At 42.3% G+C, this 14,195-nt stretch overlaps 1 protein-coding gene across 2 annotated transcripts in view; it reads right to left on the bottom strand.

The window, feature by feature from the left end:
• NEK1 (NIMA related kinase 1) overlaps positions 1–14,195 on the bottom strand; it is a 122,511-nt gene that overhangs the window by 53,565 nt on the left and 54,751 nt on the right. For both annotated transcript variants that reach the window (XM_075860259.1, XM_075860260.1), the window contains 3 exons: positions 4,789–4,968; positions 3,253–3,315; positions 1,868–2,075 (listed from right to left, as the gene is read on the bottom strand). In XM_075860259.1, coding sequence (XP_075716374.1) covers positions 1,868–2,075; positions 3,253–3,315; positions 4,789–4,968 — 451 coding nt within the window. The remainder of the gene's footprint in view (positions 1–1,867; positions 2,076–3,252; positions 3,316–4,788; positions 4,969–14,195) is intronic.

The raw sequence follows: 14,195 nt of genomic DNA, 5'->3' as shown, positions 1-14,195 counted from the left end.
GTCCTGCTCCTGAGGTCCATATTTAGTCAATTCAGGGGTTTCCCTCATGCTGGATTCCCTGAGCAGAAAATTAGCTGATGCTTTGCCTGGGGACTCCACAACTTCTGCCCACGTCATTGTAACCATTCATATATGGACAATCATGTCGTAAGAGCAGTACTGGAGTCCCGGATCAGAGCATCAGCTGACCATCATTGTCCATATATGGATGGTTACAATGACTGTGGGCAGAAGTTGTGGAGTCCCCAGGCAGAGCATCAGCTGATGCTCTGCTCAGGGGCTCCAGCGTGAGTGAAACCCCTGAATTGACCAAATATGGATGTCGGGAGCAGGACTTGAGTCCCGAGCAAAGCGCCAGCTGATGCTCTGCTTGGGACTCAAGCAATAGGCAATGTGACAGCCCCTTGTGGTCATGTTCACGAACAGCACATGAAGCAAGAGCTCAGTCACCTGGGGCCGTGCCGGAGCATCATCATTATTAGAAAAGCTCCAGCACTTCCTGAATAATTCATAAGGTTTTAACTGCACCATTTAGTACAGAGTTTTTAATTAAAGTATATTAGTAAGTTACTTAGTTTCACATAAATATATTATTGCAATGCAATTTTTGGTCCCCGGATAACCCCTTTAATATAACATTGTGGATGACAAGCAAAGTGAATACACTCCAAACTAAGTGATATTAGTTTATAAATATCAGGAAATGTGCTGACATATAATAATCAAACACCACTGCTTAAAAAAGGATTTTAAAATAATGCTCGCAAACAGTCTCCTCTAAGTAAAAAACACAAAACAATACCTATGTACGTAAAGTGTAAGGCTCTGTTCACATCTATGTTAGGGTTTTCCTTTGTTCTGCTCCATCATAGAAGCAGAACAATGAAAAACAGAACCCGCCGGATCCGTCACATGATGGAAATCAACGGCGCCCAACAGCACCCATTGATTTTAATACACTTTATTGGATTCCATCACAGTGTCTGTTGTTTTGCTGGACAAAAAGCTCAGCATGCGGAACTTTTTTTTGTCCATCAAAAACTACGGAATCTGCAACGGAGGCCCCTAACAGAGCCTTTGAAACAGATGTGAACAGAGGCTTAGTTCAATGGACAGTCGTAAAACGCCTGGTTTATATTTTTATTTAGTATTTCAGTGGATGGTATCTGCAGTATCTAACAGATATAGTTGACAACTGCCCTCAAAATTTGAAAATCTAATCTAAAGCGCAAAAAGAACCACACAGGGTGCACACCACCAATATATGTATAGCAAATGATAATAGGAAAATATGTGTGTGATTCTGTTGAAAAAACATAACCTTTATTAAATAGGAATTCTCTACCATAGTGCGTGACAATATTTCATATGGGCTGATTCTTACCATACAATGTAGAATTATGGGTCATCTGCACTCGTTATATTACACCTACGTTGGATATTTTAACCATTTTTACGTTTATTTTTTTGTGTTGTTTTTCAATAGAATCACACACCTATTCCCCTCTTCCCTATTATCATTTGGTATCTGCAGTAGCCATGTGAATAGCTCTGTGTCCATTCAAACATTGAGGCATCTCTTTCTCCATCGCATTCTCTTATTCCCAGCAGGAAGTCCCAGTAGATATCAAGCACTATTTAGAAGCTGAATAATACATAGCTAGTCATATAACCAAACTCTTGTTTTCTATGCCTGAGCTGAGGAAACTACCTAGATTATCACTTATCACACTGATAAACATAAAGAGCTTCCAAAGAAACAGAAAAAATAAAAAATAAAATTATATTATAATATATATATTTATTTATTTATTTTTTCAGGACAATTTGTATTTTAACCTTTGTAGTCTAGCCTAATACTACTTACTGTCAGCAGCACATAAAGTGTCCTCGAGAAGGGTGAGCTGTAAAAGGGGAATTGCTGGATCTTCCGCTTGCCACTTTTTACGGTCAGTAGCAAGGTCCTCAGTATCATCATTATCAGTCTTTGTGGGGATATCTTCATTTGGTGATGACACCTCTTCCTGAGCTTTGAGGTTCTGGTTTAATCTCTTAAGTATTTGACGTTTTTCATTCTAAAAGTAATAAAACTAGAGTCCGTAAACCCATACTCCCAAATAACATGGCTATGGCATCTATCCTAAATATAAATGAGATCTCTACTTATTCCTCTATGTGTCTGCCGGCAAAGCATTAATCATTATTAAAATAACATAATTAGAAAGTCCTAGCAAGCTTATGTACATAACAAGAGTAATATAGTGTGTAACTTCGAATAATCAAAGTATGGGTATAGACACACATCTGCTACTATACTCAAGACTGCTCTAGGTATAGAGGTTGATCAAAAGCCAATAGGGTCACGTTATACTGTCAGGTGTAGGTATATCTGATGAATCTGCTCCCGTTCTGCTCCTTGTATTACAATAGGGAACAATTTGTGATCTGAGTGACTGTGAAGCACAATAGTTGGCTCTGGGCATTCTGAATTCAGCAACTAAGAAGCATTTGTGTATTTTTGTGTACTATAGAGTGCTTTTTGTATGCCTGATGTGATTGTGGTGTGGGACATTTTTATAGCACACAATATGTCCCTTGAATGCCACGTGAATCACTCCTTGGCAATTTTGTTTCCAACTAGGCGATGAATCTTGTTACCAGGCACACTGACTTATGCTCTGTTCACATCTGCGTTGGAGGCTCTGTTAGGGGCCTCTGTCGCAACAATAGCACAGTAGCACGGAAACAATAGCACTGTATGCTGGCTGAGCTATTGTTTCCGGTAAAATCAGACAACGACGGAACCCATTAAAGTCAATAGGTTGCCGGGGGTGTCTGTGGTTCAATGGAACCGTCACTTCCGGCTTTCCCTTGTTCTGCGCCTGTGACAGAGCAGAGCAACGGAAAGCCATGACTCAGGTGTCAACATAGACTTACAATGAGTTTCAGGTCTTGCCCATTACTTTACTGCAACAATCAACACAGTTCAGCTCAGTTCGGCGACATACGGCGGCACGACTTATGTCCCATGTGCCAGAACAGATTCCATAGAAAGCTATGGGATCCATTCTAGCATCAATTTCCTGTGTCCCTGTCAGTTTCCCTCTGACGTGTTGCAGTAAAGTCGGAGGGAAACGGACAGGGACAACAGAAATATGCGAACGGCCCCTAACAAAATATGAACAAGCATTCTCTGAGACAAAGTTATTATGACAGGTAATACTCACATTAAAAAAAAACATGTATACTAACTTGGACTGAAGCATCTGTTTTTTGGGGGTCCTCTGCTTTGTCTCTGATTTCTGCTACATCAACCTGTAGCCAGAAAGAGAAATAGAAACAGAAATGCAATACTAAATAGGGAATATATTAATCTTGTTTATGAAATTTAATAGAGAATTGGTAAAAAGCGTTTGATTTTTAGTTACACATACTTTAGGGAAGAACAAACCCACTATAGATAGATTAGAAAATGTGATGGCGCTGTCCTTGTAAACCAGAAACTTAGTGTATTGTAGTTTTTCTTACTTCTACTATGTCTTTTTTTTTGTCAGTTTAGGAGTTTTCATTGACTACTCTTGTTGTTGGCATCAGAAATTACATTGACTTTATTACGTAGACAATCCAATAATGAGCTTTGTGGTTAAATACGCTGCAGAAGCGTGAATCAGCCCAATGATTTAATTAAAAGTGAGTATCTATCGGTTAGATGATAAAAGAACATCAAACCAGTAGGGATTGGCCGTTTGGGGCACTAGATTATGATACAGGGCTCAATTTTTAGTGGGGAGGGTTTGGAGGAGCCGCTTATCCATTTGGCTTGTTCTCTTGGGGACAGATTCTCTTTACATTAACAAAGAACAGTCCAACATTATTTTGCTTCTTGTATGTTTTCACTCATACCCAATAACTACTGCATGCAGTAAGGTTTCACACTCAAGCAAAGCTTCTAACAACTAATAGATACAAGTGATGACTAAGGATTTGGCTACATACAGTCTTTTGTCATGTCTTAGCATCAATGATAGTGTAACAGGTGCAGCCACACTATTTTATTTAAAGAGACTGTCACCTCCGGAAACCCTTCTAAACTACAAAAATCAGTTAATAGCTTAAAGGAAGCCGATTCTGAATCTGTAAGTTTGATCTTTCTACTCAATAACATTCCTTAGCTATAAGCACGCAATTTAGTTGTGCCTTGCATGCGGATGACGAGTCCTAGAAGCCCTCTCCGTTACATCGCCGATCTTAGGAGTCCTGTCTATGCATCAGCATACAGTGCACGGCCCGTTTGCGGACTTACAGAAGAGGAATGCAAGTGTGTAGCTAGATAAAAATGACATTCAGAATCTGCGTCTTTTGAGCTATACACGGATTATCCTAGTTATGGGGGTTATCGGGGTGACAGTCTCTTTAACGTCCATGTGTTTCTTTTTGATATATTGTCATGCAATAGTCTCAAGAAACTTACATATACAAGGGAGTCAATATATTCCTTTGGAGTGCAGCCATTGTGCCACAAAATGTCTGTATGTTGCCCCATCCTTAGGTTAGAGCTACATGGCAATTTATTTACTTCATGTGGATGCTACAGAAAATGTCACATTGGAAATTCCTGGCATAATCAGAAGCTGTATGTTATATATTCCCCTATACAGAACATCCCATTACACAGCGATTTTCATGCGACTCTCATGCAATTTTTAAGTTGCTGGTCGGCCCAAGCAATAATTCAGGCTATCTTTATGTGCCTTTAAGCCCCCACACCCTGGCCCAAAGTGAACATACAGCGCCAACATTCTTCAGAGCAGAGGTCATAGAGATGGCTGGTGTACTAGGTTTCATGTGAGACTGTCCTCTGACTGGTGAACCTCCAACATCTGAAGGAGCCGCATGGCCGGGGGAGCCCGGAGTTGGTCCTACAGCATTAAAAGGCACATTAGGATTCTTAAAACCTCGGGCAGCCAACTGAAAAAAAATGAAAATAAATTAGACACAGTACAGATAAAGTCTGGTTAAGTAATTAAAATAAAGTTAAATGGAGAAATCTGAATGTATTCTTAAAGATGCAGTAATATCACTTTAAAAGCTAAAAGGTCCAGCAGATATATTTAGACCAGAAATTTAGAGCAGTAGACAGATGCTGCTAAATTTTCAGAAATTAAAGTAAATTGTCTGAAATGAATGTAAAGAATACTGTCAAATAATGATACAACCTAAACACATCCTTCCTTATATTTTTGTAGCATTCAGCTCAAAGGTCCACAACCTTTCTTTTTATTTCTAGAATAACAGGTGGAATCCTATTTGGTAAAAAATAAAAAATAAAAGTCAGTATCTAAAGCATGTGCAACATGATCCGAACCAAGGAGCCAACTACTTGTGGCAAGGTCCTTCATCGGATGTGGACTGCCAGTCATATAGTTCTGACCCGGATGACAAGTTTCAGCAACCCTATGACAACCCTGCTGCAACTGATGCATGAAAGGATCTGCCAGCAACTAGGCAGCCACATAGGTCTGAGGGGCAAGAGAAAATTTTGATGCATAACCATTAGTTTGTATAAATGTAATGTCCACTAACTGATTTTCTTTAAAATTGTCAAAAATACAAGTTTTATTTACTTTTGAAAATGTTTTTTCCATACCCTGCATATGAAATAGCTTTTACAAAGAAATTAGATATTATACCCTTAGAAACATGGAGATAGCCATATACATTAGATATTTATTGGCAGAGCCTGCCAATTAATTATTTATTTTTTAAACCAAATACATTATATTTATTTAACAGCAGGCTATCACGGACAGTATACAGCCACAACAAAATAACTGACAGAATACAACAACGAAATCAGAGCAAAATTAGTAAAGCATGATGGGATACAACGAAGCAGTTTTGTGAAATATGGATAGTATAATAAAATATTTATTCAGGAAAACAAAAATAAGTACCACAGTGGAAGAAATGGTTTATAAAAGAATACTATAATAAAGCCCCTTCCCAGGTAGTGCCACACAGCCCCCTCTCTGTAGGTAGCATCTTTGGCTGGAGAGTCCACTACTTGAAGGAGCCCCAGAGTGTTGCTGACGCCCTGGCTGGGGATTCCGCCCCAGGAGGAGCCCCTGACATCACTGTCCATACGGATTGTGATGTCAGGTGCCCCTCCAGGAGAGGAATTCCCAGTCAGAGCTTCGTCAATGCTCTGGCCGGAGAGTCCACTACTTGATGGAGTGCCAAACGTGCTACCTATAGGGAGGGGGCTGTGTCACACTACCTACGAGGGGAGGCTGTGTGGCACTACCTACGAGGGGAGGCTGTGTGGCACTACCCACGAGGGGAGGCTGTGTGGCACTACCCACGAGGGGGGGCTGTGTGGCACTACCCACGAGGGGGGGCTGTGTGGCACTACCCACGAGGGGGGGCTGTGTGGCACTACCCACGAGGGGGGGCTGTGTGGCACTATCCACGAGGGGGAGCTGTGTGGCACTACCCACGAGGGCTGTGTGGCACTACCCACGAGGGGGGCTGTGTGGCACTACCCACGAGGGGGGGCTGTGTGGCACTACCCACGAGGGGGGGCTGTGTGGCACTACCCACGAGGGGGGGCTGTGTGGCACTACCCACGAGGGGGGGCTGTGTGGCACTACCCACGAGGGGGGGCTGTGTGGCACTACCCACGAGGGGGGGCTGTGTGGCACTACCCACGAGGGGGGGCTGTGTGGCACTACCCACGAGGGGGGGCTGTGTGGCACTACCCACGAGGGGGGCTGTGTGGCACTACCCACGAGGGGGGCTGTGTGGCACTACCCACGAGGGGGGCTGTGTGGCACTACCAACGAGGGGGGCTGTGTGGCACTACCTACAGGGGGCACTGTGTGGCACTACCTACAGGGGGCACTGTGTCTCGCCCAAGGGCCCATATACCTGGTGAGAGCCCTGCGACCAAAAAAAAAAAACTTTTATTCCACCATGTGCAGTATGCTAATTAAGTTTGGAGAGTCCACTGAACCAGTAAGTGTCCGGCATATAGAGCTCTAACCACTCCCCTTCTCCCTCCAGTCGACTGACGGCTTGACTTGTATCACGATGAAGACAAGAAGAGTCGTTAATGAACTGCAGGGGGAGGGGAGTGATTGGAGCAAACCCCAACCTAATTAGGCGCGTGGCAGAATACAAGTTATTTTGAATCCTGATGCAAGTTCAATTATCCACCTCGCTGGTAAGTACATCTTCCTTTAGCCCAGTGGTCCCAAAACTTTGAGGGCAGGTTTTTTGTTTGGCACCACCCACTACCGTACTTATCTCAGTTGGAAAAATTAATCCCTGCAACATCAGAAACTCCGATAATTGTATTAAAAATCAGACAATACATTTAAAGAACAACCAAAATAGAAGTATATGGAGCAACGACACAAAATATTTAATCTGACGTATGTCAACATCATTCGTAGTTGTAGGTCAGTATTTCGCCCCATTCCAAAAATAAGTTCCTGCAACATTGAAAACGACGGTAATTGTGTGGGCGGGCTCAAGATCCTGCTGCTGTGCGTCATTGAGGCCTGACTATGGCCGCTGATGGTGGGTCATGTGACCCCGTCCGTCCATCAGAGGCGTAGCTAGGTGTTTCGCACAAGGACGGGACAACACACACACACACACACACACACACACACACACACACACACACACACACACACACACACACACACACACACACACACACACACACACACACACACACACACACACACACACACACACACACACACACACACACACACACACACACACACACACACACAAGGTGTCCAGGACCCACGTATCCCCTATTGAAATAACATGTCCAGACAAGGTGAATATGTATATTTATGGGGAGTTACAGATGACTGCTATAAGCCTATTGATCATTCAGATTGAAGAATAAAATGCAAAAGTACCAATGCCTATATGTTGGCAATATTACAGTAAAATTCCTAAAATAAAAACAAAAAAATATCCATAAGTACTTATATCTTCTTAGAGAAAAACAAATATATGACTCATTATAGCTTCACCCACGTAACATTAGATGGCTGAGCATTAAATTGGTCTATTTATGCAATGATACATCCTCTTATCCTACATCATTGCATTACTAGGTAGACTTGCCGTTCATGAGTTTGGAAAAGCTAGGCGACATCCCTTGGGAGCAGTTTTGTCATCTTGCTTTAACCCCTTAATGACCAGCCTATTTTAAACCTTAATGACCAAGCCATTTTTTAGGTTTTTCCATCGTCGCATTCCAAGAGCTATAACCTTTCTATTTTTGCGTCGACATAGCTCTATAAGGTCTTGTATTTTTTAAAAGCACAATTTTGAGGTACATATTATTTATTGATTAACTTTTTATTAACTTTTTTTTGGGGGGGGGGGGGGGGAATAGAAACAAACCTGAAATTTCGCCACTCTTTTTCGCGTCTTAAATCTACGCCGTTTACCGTGTGATATAAATAACATTCAGCGGTTTGTTACGATTGCAATACCAAATTTGTATAGTTTTTGTATGTTTTACTACTTTTACACAGTAAAAACGCATTTTTTTCAAAATTATTTGTTTTTGTGTCTGCATATTTGAAGAGTAGTAACGTTTTTATTTTTTCGCCGATGCGGTTGTATGAGGGCTTTTTTTTTTGCGAGAAGACTTGTAGTTTTTATTGGTACCACTTTGGAGTAGATGTGACTTTTTGATCACTTTTTATCACATTTTTTTAAAGTCAGGATTCACAGAAACCCCCAATTTTTCCATAGTTTTTTTATTACATTTTTTACGGCGTTCACCGTGCGGGTTAAATAATGTAATAGATTTATAGACGGGGTCATTACGGACGCGGCGATACCAAATATGTGTAACATTTTTACTTTATTTTGGTTTTTTAATAGTAAAGCATTTTGTAAGGGGAAAAGGTTTTTCATTTTTTTTTCACATTTTTTCTTTTAATTAACTTTATTAAACTTTTTTTTAACCTTTTTACTAGTCCCACTAGGGGACTTTAATATGCGATTCTCTGATCGCTATCATAATACACTGCAATACTTTTGTATTGCAGTGTATTACTGCCTGTCCGTTTAAAACGGACAGGCATCTGCTAGGTCATGCCTCTGGCATGATCTAGCAGGCATTCGCTCCAGGCAGACCTGGGGGCCTTTATTAGGCCCCCGGCTGCCATTGGAGACACAGACACTCGGTGATCGTATCGCCGGCTGTCGGTGGGAGAGAGAGGGAGCTCCCTCCCTCTCTCCAAAACCACTCAGATGCGGTGCACGCTATTGTGCACCGCATCTGAGGGGTTAAATGGGTGAGATCGATACTTATCGATCTCACACGGCAGAGCAGGGACGCCCCCAGCTGAGAGCAGGGAGATTTGACAGCTCCCTGCTCTATTTACTTATCCTGATGCAGTGCCGTAAAAAGGCATATGCATCAGAATAAAGCCCATTAGTGGCCGCCGTGAAAAGGCGTATTGGCGGTCACTAACGGCTTAACTAGAAAAAGGTAAAAAACAAAAAAAACCTCCCCCCTTCCAAAAAAAAAAACAAAAAACATGGAATAGATCTCAATGTGGTTTTATTTATTTTTATTAGAGCAGACATTTTTAAGGCGGGATTCACACGACAGGGTTTCCCGGCCGGGTGCTGGCCGTTCATAAATCGGCCGGCACCCGGCTGCATTAGGAATAATAAACCTCTAATGGGGCTATTCACACGACTGATTTTTTGACAGGCCGGGAAAACCGGCCGTCAAAAAATGGGACATGCCCTATTTTCAGCCGGGTACCCGGCCGCCCGGCTCCCATAGAAGTCTATGGAGCTGGGTAATACACAGCCATCACCGGAATGTGTCCCGAGTGATGGCCGGGTCTTCCATCGCTCGCGCACTCTCTCCTCCTCCTCACAGCACAGAGTGCATGTGAGGAGGAGGAGTTTATGCCATTCGGACGAATGGCTACGCTGGTGATACTGTGTGGCAGGGCCGGGGTGTACAGCAGGTGGAAGGGAGCGCTGCGCTGGCTCCCTTCCCCTGCTTGTTACGGTTCCCGACCGCTGGCTGTGTTTTTACGGCCAGCGGTCAGGGTCCTTAAAACCCGAGCCATAAACTTTTTACAGCTCGGGTTTTAACTTGCTGCCCGCGGGCAGCTGAATGTCGGGTCTCCGGCTGTCAGTGCTGCCGGGGACCCTGAGGAGAAGATAGAAGCATCTTTCGCTGCTTCTGTCTTCTCCGATGTCTTTTTACACAGAGCTCAATGAACGCTGTGTATAGGACTAGAGACAGCAGCAGCGGCACTGTATCTATTCCTCCCGGTGATCATGTGACTGGTCACATGATCGCCGGGTGCCGTTAGTGACAGACTGCTGCTGGGTCTAACTAGATCCAGCACAGCCCTTTTAGTGACAATCGTCACTATGAGAGGGCTGATTTCCCCTGTAACTGGGGCTGCTGTGTAGCTCCAGTTACAGTGGAAAAACATGGTGTAAAAGAAAGAAAAAAAATATTAAAAGTTCCAAAAAGGTATTTTTTGACCTTTGAGGGACAGACCATAATAATAAAAAAATAAGTAAAGTGCAAAAAATTCATCCGATTGAAAAACGGTCAGGGAAAAAACCGGATGCAAATCGGGTCCAAATCGGCCAGTAAAAACGGCAACATGGCCTGCAACTGAATCGGAACGGATGCAAACCGGCCGGGAAAAATCGGCCAAAAACGGCAGATTTTCCCGGCCGACACTCGGACCCTGTCGTGTGAATGAGGCCTAAGACTGTGTCAAATCAATATTTGAGAATTTTAAATGACTTGTGAACAAACAGCTTGTGAGTTTCTAATTTCATTATTATATCAAGAAAGCTATTGACGGACACAGGTCTTCTACAGGTCAATCCCTCCCAGTTGATCAGTAAAAAAATAGGCTTTTAAAACTTGCCATAACTTAGGAATAGCTGGCATTACCCAAGTATATCATAGTGATGGCCTGATCATGTTCTAGAGGCCGCCGCACTACCCACCCACCAAGCCTAAAACCACGTAGTAAATGGAATGGCTATTTCAGTATTATTAATCTCCTCTGGGAACAGTTTATACAAGAAAAAGTAATTTCTTTCTTCAGGCACCTTGTGGAACAATTCCAACACTGATTTGGTGCATAAAAGCGCTGATATTGCAAATAAAAATAGGGCTCAACCTGGATAAGGCTTTATAAGCAGGCATGGAAAACGTTGGCATTATCTGCGCTCGCATCTGCATTTCCAGAACAATAAAACATGGAATTTCTGTGCTGAAGTCCTGGAAGGTTAAATAACAGGTTTTATATCCTAGAGCTGTGATCGCCGGATATTGGTATTGAGATCATTTGTATTATTGTACGTCATAGTTCTTTAGGGCATTATCCCGCATGTGTATATCCCATTCCCATAATGCCCTCTTCCAATGAGAAAAGCTTGATAACAACTGCACATTAACTCAAGTTGCGAGTGTAAATGATGGGTGTACGTGCAAAGAGGAGAAGATGTGTGTTCCTCATCTCAACATGTCAAATAACCAGGGCCTGCACCTGGGAGACCACACAGGAGCAGCTCCTGACACCAGGGAGGGGGTATTGCTGGCTGCAGGTGAGGAAAGGTGTTCAAATGGTGACAGATACAAATGTCTATTTCATACGGACGACTAGCGCGGCGTCATCACATGGTGAATACTTGTAATTGGTGACATTCCAAGCCGAGAGGTCCAGATCTTTTCACCTGGCTTGTACAGTAAAGATGCAGTTTGTCCAGCAGATATTTCAATTTAAGTCATTTGCAAAAATCAGGGTCACATTTTAAAAACATAGCTGGTCGTATAGTTGCTAGCACTGCGACATAATATTACAGAATTAATACGATAATGTTAAAAGAGGCTTGAAAGTGTAAAATGGAAATGTCGGACAGAAATTGTACAGACACATGAAATGAAAGTCTGCTAAAATGATCGATTTTGACCAATAGCAAAACAATGTTTACCACCGGAAAAGTGGATTCTTTTTTTCAGTCAGTTGTTGGTTGTTAGGGCGTGATTGGTGATTTACAGGCAACCTATTGGCCTTTTGCACATGTACATGGTAGGATTTGCCATATGAATGTCCCGACATACGACTAATTGGCTGCATGGCGGCCAATCGTCATATGATTAGTATGGCCAGCTGAGTTTTTGCTGCGGAAACAAATAGCCGAAATTGCCACGAACGGAAAAAAAAAAACACTCGTGGGAAAAAGAAGCGACAAGCCCTATGTGTTTTCCGCCTCAAAAACCCGATTGAAATTAATGGGAGACGGGAAAAAAACGCTGCGAACGGCCGACACTTCTGTTTTTCGCATTTTATGGCAAAAACCCGAGGCAAAAAACATGGAAAATAACGCATCAAAAAAAAAAACGGAGCTGATTTTTACAGGCACAATTTAAGGCCTGTAACAAACTCGGTGTGAACAGGGCCTCAGGGCTTGTCCACACGTAACGGAATTGCTGCAGAAAATTTAAACTAGCAGACATTCCGCTGCGGAAAAAAACACACAATTTCCTGTGTTTTTTTAATGCAGTAAATGGTGCGGATTTTCAGTCCACTTTCCGCAGCAGGAATTGACATGTTGCGGTACAAAAAATACGTACCGCAGGGGAATTTCTGCCCGAAAATTGTTATGGATGAGATTCGTTAAATATCACCCACTTTGCTGCTGCTGCTGTATTCTGCAGCAATTCCGTTACGTGCGGACAAGCCCTTAGAGTTCTGTATAGTAGCAGGCATATCAATTCTAAATTCTAGGTGGATTAGCAGAAGAAAAATGAAAAAAAAAAACACAATCCTCCCCTTTTAATTTCAATACCGCTTCAGCCTTTAAAATGTCTGCCCTTTCTTATGTAAACTAAAATTCTTTTTGAAACCATTCTTGTAAGAAGCTGTGAGAACGTTAAAATGTCTGAAGAATTTTGCAGTATATATTTTGAATGAGATTTTGCAGGATTTCTGTGAATTCTGAAATAAATGTAAACTATCCTTACCAACTTTGGAAGTTGAAAGGAGAGAACTGTATATACAGCAGAATGTACTGTGCACATTTTTCAGCTGCCACAGTCCCATAACAGTGCTAGCCATAGTATCATAAGAATGACAGTCAAAAAAATGAATTATGCCTCATGCACACGGCCGCAGCCCGCATTTTGGGACCGTTCTCCCATACAAAGTATGGGAGCAAAGCCTGTAAAAAGCAAAAGACAGGACATGTCCTACTTGGGTTAGTAATCATGGTTAGCGGTATGTATTAGCGGTATGGACAACTCTTAAAAGTACTATATAAAAGGGACAAAAGGGAATTTTCAGTACTCCGGAGTCAGATGTAGGACATCACACGCACCATTTCCAAATGTACTCAACATTACGACGGAATGTTCTAAACAAAATAGTCACATTCGTTTCTTGAAGCTGGATTGCAACCATTAAAGGGGTGGTCGTGCTGTACTTCGTGGTTTCTGTCGTCCCCATAGACATTGAATGGAACGACAGGGCGCGCACGTGTGACCATCACTACATTCAATCTCCTCCTCAGTGTGGTCGTGGGGGCCCCAGTGATCAAACATTTATTAACAAACCGGCGGTTAGGTGATAAATGTCCTTCACGGGACAACCCCTTTAATAGCTTATCTTTCCGATCGTAAATATAATGTTAGTTTTGCAGATTTTGGTGGAAAAATTACTACATAGAGTGATTTTTATTATTATTTTTGTCATTAACTTGTAAACTTTTCTTTTGTAACAATACATGGAGGGAGGGACACTATGAGGCGTGCAAAAGGTCAGGACAAATACACAGCTTATAAGGTGTTTTTTATGAAGTGCTTCTTTTGGCCTTTAATTAATGGCTTTCTGGAGAGTAATAAAAAGCACGAAGACTTCTCTCATGTCAATGAGCCTATTGTAGTGTACAGAAGAAGGAATGTAAGCTGCTGGAGTTCACAGGTTTATTTCGGTCTGCTTTGGGTACATAATATGGAGTCAGAGTGTCAGTGCCCCATACTTTACTGCACACTAGAACACAAACACTACCATACGAAACTCTGGGGAAATCAAAAGGTGGCGATACTGCCGTGCTGGAAAAAACACCATCAGACACATTTACGTTGTGTCAGTGCAGCA

Source organism: Rhinoderma darwinii, chromosome 1 (genome assembly GCF_050947455.1).
Source record: "Rhinoderma darwinii isolate aRhiDar2 chromosome 1, aRhiDar2.hap1, whole genome shotgun sequence".
In the NCBI taxonomy this organism is placed as follows: domain Eukaryota; kingdom Metazoa; phylum Chordata; class Amphibia; order Anura; family Rhinodermatidae; genus Rhinoderma; species Rhinoderma darwinii.
This window is presented reverse-complemented; position numbering and strand designations above follow the sequence as displayed.